This window comes from Ranitomeya imitator, chromosome 7, assembly GCF_032444005.1.
Source record: "Ranitomeya imitator isolate aRanImi1 chromosome 7, aRanImi1.pri, whole genome shotgun sequence".
In the NCBI taxonomy this organism is placed as follows: domain Eukaryota; kingdom Metazoa; phylum Chordata; class Amphibia; order Anura; family Dendrobatidae; genus Ranitomeya; species Ranitomeya imitator.
In genome coordinates this window covers 224,940,002-224,951,551 of record NC_091288.1, presented here as the reverse complement: position 1 = coordinate 224,951,551, position 11,550 = coordinate 224,940,002, and the positions used below count along the sequence as shown (strand labels likewise).

General features: G+C 46.9%; 1 protein-coding gene across 3 annotated transcripts in view; it reads left to right on the top strand.

Annotated features, from left to right (window-relative positions):
• Positions 1-912: 912 nt before the first annotated feature.
• GREP1 (glycine rich extracellular protein 1) overlaps positions 913-11,550 on the top strand; it is a 73,482-nt gene continuing 62,844 nt past the window's right edge. For all 3 annotated transcript variants that reach the window (XM_069735196.1, XM_069735197.1, XM_069735195.1), the window contains exons 1-2: positions 913-985; positions 10,301-10,360. In XM_069735196.1, the coding sequence (XP_069591297.1) occupies positions 934-985; positions 10,301-10,360 (112 nt within the window). In that variant the 5' untranslated portion in view covers positions 913-933. The remainder of the gene's footprint in view (positions 986-10,300; positions 10,361-11,550) is intronic.

Below are 11,550 nucleotides of genomic sequence, written 5' to 3'. Positions count from 1 at the left end.
TATTGGGGTTGTGTGTAGGGTCAGTAGAGGAGATGTAGGGTGTAGTAATATTGGGGTTGTGTGTAGGGTCAGTAGAGGAGATGTAGGGGTGTAGTAATATTGCGGTTGTGTGTAGGGTCAGTAGAGGAGATGTAGGGGTGTAGTAATATTGGGGTTCTGTGTAGGGTCAGTAGAGGAGCTGTAGGGGTGTAGTAATATTGGGGTTCTGTGTAGGGTCAGTAGAGGAGCTGTAGGGGTGTAGTAATATTGGGGTTCTGTGTAGGGTCAGTAGAGGAGCTGTAGGGATGTAGTAATATTGGGGTTCTGTGTAGGGTCAGTAGAGATGTAGGGGTGCAGTAATATTGGGGTTGTGTGTAGGGTCAGTAGGGGAGCTATAGGGGTGTAGTAATATTGTGGGGTCAGTAGAGGAGCTGTAGGGGTGTAGTAATATTGGGGTTGTGTGTAGGGTCAGTAGAGATGTAGGGGTGCAGTAATATTGGGGTTGTGTGTAGGGTCAGTAGGGGAGCTATAGGGGTGTAGTAATATTGTGGGGTCAGTAGAGGAGCTATAGGGGTGTAGTAATATTGTGGGGTCAGTAGAGGAGCTATAGGGGTGTAGTAATATTGTGGGGTCAGTAGAGGAGCTGTAGGGGTGCAGTAATATTGGGGTTGTGTGTAGGGGTAATCAGATATGTAGTGATGATAGGTATAGGGTCTATAGATGGCTAGGAGGGGTGTAGTCTTGTTGGTTATAGGGGTCAACATAAGACGAGTAATGTTAACTTTATTGTAGACATACATAAAGGCCCGGGAGGGGTGTAAGGGGTCTGCACTGTATTTGTACAGAGGGGGGCTTGAGGGGTGGGCTGGATCAGGATGCACATGTGTGTATATATAGGTGTCTTGGACTCTGGTCTGTCTCTGTTCCCTGTACTACTCCTGCATCCAGTGCACAATGTTGCTTGTCGCCCTGATCCTGTGTTTTGTGGGGTGCAGTTTCCAAGGAGGTGAGTACCCACACTACTGCTCTTTACCCACTGGATTCTGCCAGATTCTCCAATGCTGAAATAATCCTGAAAGAATATGGATTATTCTATGGGGCAATTAACTGATTGTACTAAATCCCTAATCTGATTGTGCTGGGTCCTTGATCTGATAGTACTGGATCTCTAATCTGATAGTACGGGGTCCCTGAGATGATTAGTGCGGAGTCTCTGAGCTGACTTGTGCGGGGTCTTTGAGCTGATTTATGCGGGGTCTTTGAGCTGCCTTGTGTGGGGTCCCTGAGCTGACTTGTGCAGGGTCTTTAAGCTGACTTGTGCGGGGTTCCAGATTTGACTTGTGCGGAGTCTCTGAGCTGCCTTATGCAGGGTCCCTGAACTGACTTGTGCAGGGTCTTTGAGCTTATTTATGTGCGGTCCCTGAGCTGACTTGTGCGGGGTCCCTGAGCTGTTTTGTGTGGGGTCCCTGAGCTGCCTTGTGTGGGGTCTCTGAGCTGCCTTGTGTGGGGTCCCTGAGCTGCCTTGTGCGGGGTCCCTGAGCTGCCTTGTGCGGGGTCCCTGAGCTGCCTTGTGCGGGGTCCCTGAGCTGCCTTGTGCGGGGTCCCTGAGCTGCCTTGTGCGGGGTCCCTGAGCTGCCTTGTGCGGGGTCCCTGAGCTGCCTTGTGCGGGGTCCCTGAGCTGCCTTGTGCGGGGTCCCTGAGCTGCCTTGTGCGGGGTCCCTGAGCTGCCTTGTGCGGGGTCCCTGAGCTGCCTTGTGCGGGGTCCCTGAGCTGCCTTGTGCGGGGTCCCTGAGCTGCCTTGTGCGGGGTCCCTGAGCTGCCTTGTGCGGGGTCCCTGAGCTGCCTTGTGCGGGGTCCCTGAGCTGCCTTGTGCGGGGTCCCTGAGCTGACTTGTGCGGGGTCCCTGAGCAGACTTGTGCGGGGTCCCTGAGCTGCCTTGTGCGGGGTCCCTGAGCTGCCTTGTGCGGGGTCCCTGAGCTGCCTTGTGCGGGGTCCCTGAGCTGCCTTGTGCGGGGTCCCTGAGCTGACTTGTGCGGGGTCCCTGAGCTGACTTGTTCAGGGGACCTGTGCTGACTGCTAGCAAGTTACTTCACCTCATTACTGTACTTAGTGATGAGACTAAGTAGCTTTGGGGGTCACAGTAATGGCTGTCACTGTAAGGAATAGGTATGTGGGGTGGTAATCGTCCCCATTGTGGTACCCTTGCTCTCGTGCCTCATCTTGATCACCTGCCCCACATGTCTGAGTACAGATAAAGACCCTGAGTCTTGTTCTGACCCAGAGACCACGCAATAGTAAGAATGTATCAGGAAGGTGTCACATTGCACTTTACTGTCAGCTCAGAACTGGGATTGAGGTGTGAAAAGGATCCAAAGAGACAGCAGGAGAGTAAGGGATCAAGACTGCTGGGATCTGTGGTTCTATCAGACACCAAGTGAAAGAGAAAATGCAATACATGATAATACTATGTACATCTAGATGTATAGTGGGTACGGAAAGTATTCAGACCCCTTTACATTTTTCACTTTGTTTCATTGCAGTCATTTGGTAAATTCAAAAAAGTTAATTTTTTCCCATTAATATCCACTCTGCACCTCATCTTCACTGAAACAAACAGAAATGTAGACATTTTTGGAAATGACCCTTTGCTCAGTATTGAGTAGAAGCCCCTTTTGAGCTCGTACAGCCAGGAGTCTTCTTGGGAATGATGGAACGAGCTTTTCACCCCTGGATTTGGGGATCCTCGGCCATTCTTCCTTGCAGATCCTCTCCAGTTCCTCAGGTTGGATGGTGAACTTTGGTGGACGCCATTTCCAGGTCTCTCCAGAGATGCTCCATTGGGTTTAGGTCAGGGCTCTGGCTGGGCCGGTCAGGAATGGTCACAGAGTTGTTCTGAAGCCGCTCCTTTGTTATTTTAGCTGTGTGCTTAGGGTCATTGTCTTGTTGGAAGGTGAACCTTGGCCAAGTCTGAGGTCCAGAACACTCTGGAAGAGGTTTTCATCCAGGATATCTCTGTACTTGGCCGCATTCATGTTTCCTTCAATGACAACCAGTCGTCCTGTCCCTGCAGCTGAAAAACACCCCCATAGCATGATGCTGCCACCACCATGTTTCACTGTGGGGATTGTATTGGGCAGGTGATGAGCAGTGCCTGGTTTTCTCTACACATACCTCTTAGAATTACCACCAAAAAGGTCTATCTTCCTCTCATCAGACCAGAGAATCTTATTTCTCATAGTCTGGGAGTCCTTCATGTGTTTTTAGTAAACTCTATGTGGCTTTCATATGTCTTGCACTGAGGAGAGGCTTCCGTCGGGCCACTCTGCCATAAAGGCCCAACTGGTGGAGGCTGCAGTGATAGTTGACTTTGTGGAACTTTCAGCCACAGTGATCTTGGGGTTCTTGTTTACCTCTCACGAAGGCTCTTCTCCCACGATTGCTCAGTTTGGCTGGACGGCCAGGTCTAGGAAGACTTCTGGTGGTCCCAAACTTCTTCCATTTAAGGATTGTGGAGGCCACTGTGCTCTTAGGAACCTTGAGTCCTGCAGAAATTCTGTTGTAACCTTGGCCAGATCTGTGCCGTGCCACAATTCTGTCTCTGAGCTCCTTGGCCAGTTCCTTTGGCCTCATGATTCTCACGTGGTCTGACATGTACTGTGAGCTGTGAGGTCTTATATAGACAGGTGTGCGCCGCTCCAAATCAAGTCCTATCAGTTTAATTACACACAGCTGGACTCCAATGAAGGAGTAGAACCATCTCAAGGAGGATCACAAGGAAATGGACAACATGTGACTTACATATGAGAGTCTGAGCAATGGTCTGAATACTTATGACCATGTGATATTTCAGTTTTTCTTTTAATACATTTGCAAAAATTTCTACATTTCTGTTTTTTTCAGTCAGGATGAGGTGCAGAGTGTATATTAATGAGAAAAAATTAACTTTTGTGAATTTACCAAATGGCTGCAATGAAACAAAGGGTGAAAAATGTAAAGGGGTCTGAATACTTTCCATACCCGCTGTATCATATCAACCTTCCAAGTACTGATCCCTACACCGGACTCCACGTAGGGCGTACATAGAAATCACGGTGCCTCTATTAGAAGTCCTAATTTGCCTTTAACCCCTTTAAAAAATGTCAATACTGTGAAAGGAATATGTATTGTCCCCCACAGCCCCCCACGCAGTATGGTGACCCCACAGTTCACTAATCAGTTTATAGTGCCACCCACACAGTATGATGTCCCACCAGATCCCCCCATACATTACAAGCCTCTTATACAAGATGATGCCCACCAGATCCCCCATACATTACAAGCCTCTTATACAAGATGATGCCCACCAGATCCCCCCCATACATTACAAGCCCCTTATACAACACTTGATGGTGGCCCGATTCTAACGCATCGGGTATTCTAGAATATGCATATCCACGTAGTATATTGCCCAGCCCCGTAGTATATTGCCCAGCCACGTAGTATATTGCCCAGCCACGTAGTATATTGCCCAGTCACGTAGTATATTGGCCAGTCACGTAGTATATTGCCCAGCCACGTAGTATATTGGCCAGTCACGTACTATATTGGCCAGTCACGTAGTATATTGCCCAGCGACGTAGTATATTGCCCAGCGACGTAGTATATTGCCCAGCCACGTATATTGCCCAGCCACGTAGTATATTGCCCAGCCACGTAGTATATTGCCCAGTCACGTCGTATATTGGCCAGTCACGTAGTATATTGGCCAGTCACGTAGTATATTGGCCAGTCACGTAGTATATTGCCCAGCCACGTATATTGCCCAGCTACGTAGTATATTGCCCAGCCACATAGTATATTGGCCAGTCACGTAGTATATTGGCCAGTCACGTAGTATATTGCCCAGCCACGTATATTGCCCAGCCACGTAGTATATTGCCCAGCCACGTAGTATATTGCCCAGCCACGTAGTATATTGGCCAGTCACGTAGTATATTGGCCAGCGACGTAGTATATTGCCCAGCGACGTAGTATATTGCCCAGCCACGTATATTGCCCAGCGACGTAGTATATTGGCCAGTCACGTAGTATATTGGCCAGTCACGTAGTATATTGGCCAGTCACGTAGTATATTGGCCAGTCACGTAGTATATTGCCCAGCCACGTAGTATATTGCCCAGCCACGTAGTATATTGCCCAGTCACGTAGTATATTGGCCAGTCACGTAGTATATTGGCCAGTCACGTAGTATATTGCCCAGCCACGTATATTGCCCAGCCACGTAGTATATTGCCCAGCCACGTAGTATATTGCCCAGCCACGTAGTATATTGCCCAGTCACGTAGTATATTGCCCAGCCACGTAGTATATTGCCCAGCCACGTAGTATATTGCCCAGCGACGTAGTATATTGCCCAGTCACTTAATATATTGCCCAGCCACGTAGTACATTGCCCAGTCACGTAGTATATTGCCCAGCCACGTAGTATATTGCCCAGCCACGTAGTATATTGCCCAGTCACATAGTATATTGCCCAGCCACGTAGTATATTGCCCAGCCACGTAGTATATTGCCCAGCGACGTAGTATATTGCCCAGCGACATAGTATATTGCCCAGTCACTTAATATATTGCCCAGCCACGTAGTATATTGCCCAACCACGTAGTATATTGCCCAGCCACGTAGTATATTGGCCAGTCACGTACTATATTGCCCAGCCACGTAGTATATTGCCCAGCCACGTAGTATATTGCCCAGCCACGTAGTATATTGCCCAGCCACGTAGTATATTGCCCAGCCACGTAGTATATTGGCCAGCCACGTAGTATATTGCACAGTCACGTAGTATATTGCCCAGCGACGTAGTATATTGCCCAGCGACGTAGTATATTGCCCAGCCACGTATATTGCCCAGCCACGTAGTATATTGCCCAGCCACGTAGTATATTGCCCAGTCACGTAGTATATTGGCCAGTCACGTAGTATATTGGCCAGTCACGTAGTATATTGCCCAGCCACGTATATTGCCCAGCCACATAGTATATTGGCCAGTCACGTAGTATATTGGCCAGTCACGTAGTATATTGCCCAGCCACGTATATTGCCCAGCCACGTAGTATATTGCCCAGCCCCGTAGTATATTGCCCAGCCACGTAGTATATTGGCCAGTCACGTAGTATATTGGCCAGTCACGTAGTATATTGCCCAGCCACGTAGTATATTGCCCAGCCACGTAGTATATTGGCCAGTCACGTAGTATATTGGCCAGTCACGTAGTATATTGCCCAGCGACGTAGTATATTGCCCAGCGACGTAGTATATTGCCCAGCCACGTATATTGCCCAGCGACGTAGTATATTGGCCAGTCACGTAGTATATTGGCCAGTCACGTAGTATATTGGCCAGTCACGTAGTATATTGGCCAGTCACGTAGTATATTGGCCAGTCACGTAGTATATTGCCCAGCCACGTAGTATATTGCCCAGCCACGTAGTATATTGCCCAGTCACGTAGTATATTGGCCAGTCACGTAGTATATTGGCCAGTCACGTAGTATATTGCCCAGCCACGTATATTGCCCAGCTACGTAGTATATTGCCCAGCCACATAGTATATTGGCCAGTCACGTAGTATATTGGCCAGTCACGTAGTATATTGCCCAGCCACGTATATTGCCCAGCCACGTAGTATATTGCCCAGCCACGTAGTATATTGCCCAGTCACGTAGTATATTGCCCAGTCACGTAGTATATTGCCCAGTCACTTAATATATTGCCCAGCCACGTAGTACATTGCCCAGTCACGTAGTATATTGCCCAGTCACGTAGTATATTGCCCAGCCACGTAGTATATTGCCCAGCCACGTAGTATATTGCCCAGTCACGTAGTATATTGCCCAGCCACGTAGTATATTGCCCAGCCACGTAGTATATTGCCCAGCAACGTAGTATATTGCCCAGCGACGTAGTATATTGCCCAGCGACGTAGTATATTGCCCAGTCACTTAATATATTGCCCAGCCACGTAGTATATTGCCCAGCCACGTAGTATATTGCCCAGTCACGTAGTATATTGCCCAACCACGTAGTATATTGCCCAGCCACGTAGTATATTGCCCAGCTACGTAGTATATTGCCCAGTCACGTAGTATATTGCCCAGCTACGTAGTATATTGCCCAGTCACGTAGTATATTGCCCAGCTACGTAGTATATTGCCCAGCTACGTAGTATATTGCACAGCTACGTAGTATATTGCCCAGCTACGTAGTATATTACCCAGTCACGTAGTATATTGCCCAGTCACGTAGTATATTGCCCAGCCACGTAGTATATTGCCCAGCTACGTAGTATATTGCCCAGTCACATAGTATATTGCCCAGCTACGTAGTATATTGCCCAGTCACGTAGTATATTGCCCAGCTACGTAGTATATTGCCCAGCTACGTAGTATATTGCACAGCTACGTAGTATATTGCCCAGCTACGTAGTATATTGCACAGCTACGTAGTATATTGCCCAGCTACGTAGTATATTACCCAGTCACGTAGTATATTGCCCAGTCACGTAGTATATTGCCCAGTCACGTAGTATATTGCCCAGCCACGTAGTATATTGCCCAGCTACGTAGTATATTGCCCAGTCACGTAGTATATTGCCCAGCCACGTAGTATATTGCCCAGCTACGTAGTATATTGCCCAGTCACGTAGTATATTGCCCAGCTACGTAGTATATTGCCCAGCTACGTAGTATATTGCACAGCTACGTAGTATATTGCCCAGCTACGTAGTATATTACCCAGTCACGTAGTATATTGCCCAGTCACGTAGTATATTGCCCAGTCACGTAGTATATTGCCCAGCTACGTAGTATATTGCCCAGTCACGTAGTATATTGCCCAGCTACGTAGTATATTGCCCAGTCACGTAGTATATTGCCCAGTCACGTAGTATATTGCCCAGTCACGTAGTATATTGCCCAGTCACGTAGTATATTGCCCAGTCACGTAGTATATTGCCCAGCTACGTAGTATATTGCCCAACCACGTAGTATATTGCCCAGCCACGTAGTATATTGCCCAGCCACGTAGTATATTGCCCAGTCACGTAGTATATTGCCCAGCTACGTAGTATATTGCCCAGCCATGTAGTATATTGCCCAGTCACGTAGTATATTGCCCAGCCACGTAGTATATTGCCCAGCCACGTAGTATATTGCCCAGCCACATAGTATATTGCCCAGTCACGTAGTATATTGCCCAGTCACGTAGTATATTGCCCAGCTACGTAGTATATTGCCCAGTCACGTAGTATATTGCCCAGCTACGTAGTATATTGCCCAGCTACGTAGTATATTGCACAGCTACGTAGTATATTGCCCAGCTACGTAGTATATTGCCCAACCACGTAGTATATTGCCCAGTCACGTAGTATATTGCCCAGTCACGTAGTATATTGCCCAACCACGTAGTATATTGCCCAGTCACGTAGTATATTGCCCAGTCACGTAGTATATTGCCCAGCCACGTAGTATATTGCCCAGCCACGTAGTATATTGCCCAGCCACGTAGTATATTGCCCAGTCACATAGTAATAATACAATAATAATAATTTTTATTTATATAGCGCCAACATATTCCGCAGCACTTTACAATAAGCGGGGACATGTACAGAGAATAAATTCAGTACAAGTTAAGACAATGTAAACAGTGACATTAGGGGTGAGGTCCCTGCTCGCAAGCTTACAATCTACAAGGAAATGGGGGGACACAAGAGGTGAAAAGTGCTCGTTATTACAGGTCTGGCAATTATAATAAATAGGGATTTTATCTACTGGCTATTGGGCACACTACAGCGGACGATATAACTACTCCCACTCAGGCAGGAACAATAATTATCAACGCCGCCGTCGCTACAACGACTCCCAAAAGCGCAAGACAAGGTATACTGCCACCAGCTTTGATTAACGGATCCGAAGCTAACCCAAAACAGTAGCGTAATTCCCTTCAGAAGACTTGGGGTAGGTTTTAGAGCAGGAAAATTAAACTAGTATTTTAAATATTTTACTCCATAAAGATCAGGCAGTGTTTATGAAAAGGTATATAAAGATGTTACAATATGAGACAAAGTATGTATGTACAAAGCATTATAAAATAACATGGATTAAAGAAGAAAGATAAAACTCACATGTGCTCAGATCATTGCAGGCAAAACCATGTTAGTAGGTGGAGCCAAATATCCCAATTCATGAGAAGGTCTGGATTGGAACAGCTCCTCAGGCAAGACTGAAGTGCAGAAACTTATTATTGCAGCCTTGTGACATCACTAAGAGGCTGGTTTCCCTGGACCCTCCCCTCTCCTCAGACATACAGATTTCAACAGCAATTCTTATACTTTTCATATCTTCGCTCGGGAATCTGGCAGAGTCATAACACACACCTCATCCATCTTGTATTAAAATTAGCTCTCTATTGATACGAAATTTGTCCTAGTTGTTCCACACAGTTCCAGAGAAATCCGTACTTTTCACTCATTGCGTTTAGCTGCTAGTGGTTACAGTGGTTGACAGATCTACCGATGGAAGTTAGCAATATATACTCCTTATTTTTCTAGCCCAAATCGGTGGCCCAATATCTTACTATAATAGAACAAAGAACCTCATGTCTTGAGAGGGATATCAGACCAGTTTCAGCTGGAGGGAGATTTGTGCAGCTACAAGTGCAATAAAAATTCTTCAGTTGGGGACTATGAGGGATTTTGGATTTATACACACCCAGCAGAAACAAAGTGAGAAGGGGGCCAGAGCCCACAATATGTGTGCTAACAGGGACAACTAAAAATCATATTATACATTATCATCACACAGTTCATTGCTCCTAAAGTTCCCCCACCTTATGAAGGGCATCACTCGCCCTACGGACAGTATGACACCCCACACAGTGTACCTCCACCCGCCAAATGATGGCACCATACAAGTACTCACTGATAAAAAAAAACCATCAAACAGAAAAATACTCGCTGTGATGCCCCGATCTGTGCAGCGCGTGTGCTGTCTGTGCACAGCAGGCGCCATGTAGGGAGGTCATTGTGAGAATGGTGGAGGAGAGAGCTGACTGCTCCCTGCTCCATGACCAGTCCCCTGTCTGCATGGAGCAGACTCCTGGCCACCGCCACTATCAGTGAAGCCACCTATAGCCTGACTGTCCTTGCACTGATCCCTACCGCAGTCCTGCAGCCTGAGACGGAAGCAGCAGTGTTATAAATGTAGCTCTTGGTGAGACTGGAGGGCCAGTGGGGTCCGGACATGAGTGATTAACCAGATATCCGAAACATTTGTATCTTCTAGGGTTAAAACCGCAGGCAAGTGGCGCAGCGAGCCCGATTTACCAGCCGGAGTATGTCCGAGGTGAGTGATCCCTACTACATGACTGCGCTCCAGACATCCTGCAGTAGATTGGTGATCCAGTGATGGGACACAACATGCGGGGTCCCCCACATACACAGATCCAGTGGTATCCAATCCTGATTCAGTATTTGTCACATCTCTAGTGCACCCTGTATGCACTGCAGCATACAGTCATGAGAAAAACTAAGTACACCCCCTTTGATTTTCACAGTTTCACAAACTAGGGCCCATTAAAAAAAAATCTGACCTAAAAATTAGGTAAATCCAAACTAAAAAAAAAAAAAACAAAACAGCACACGACAAATTTTTTACCAAAAACTAGGCCAAAATACAGAGGAAGCATGTGAGAAAAAAAGTACACCCTTACTGCCTCTATAGAAATGAATGGGTTAAGTAGCACTAGGGTTTTGCCAATCACATGCCAGTGTGAGAACCACTATAGAAGCAGAAGTTTGCTGTTCCTGCAGCACTCGGGCATCAATCAATCTTGGAGCGTTATGTAGCCATTTCCAAACAATCAGACGTTCATCATTCGACAATGAGAAAGTTTATTCCCAAGTGGAAACCATTGCAGACAGCCGAATGTATTCTACAGAGTGGACATCTCAGCACATTTACCCCAAGGTCAGAGCGAGTGATGCTCGGAGAAATTGGAAAATGATCTGCAGCTCATATTCTAAAGACCTCAACATGTTCAAGGTCATGACAGTAGGATTAGAAACAGACTGAGCAAGTATGAGTCTTCTACAAGGGTCTTCAGGAGAAAGCTTTTACCAGTCTCTCCCATCGTTTTGAAGACTTTTGGTGGTCTTCTTTACACAAGTGCTTCAGTTCTTTGAGGCTTGTGAGTGATCATTTCTGTGCAGCTCTCATAAGGTCCCACCACAGCATTTCCATTGGGTTGAGGTCTGGACTGTGACTTGAGAGCCCTGTTACATGACCCAGCTTCGGACAAGCCTTAGATTCTGGTAGATGGCCTCACATTAAAAGACCTTGGTAAACAGAGAAGTTCATGGTCACCTCATTGACTGCAAAAGACCCTGGTCTTGTGGCTCCAAAACAAGACAAATTCACCCCTGTCCACCAAAATGGTGGACTGCTGGCATAAGGCGTTTATGCTGATATTCTGGGTTTGGTTTCACCAACATGGTGCAGAGCATTATGGTGAATCATCTCCAATGTGGCCACAT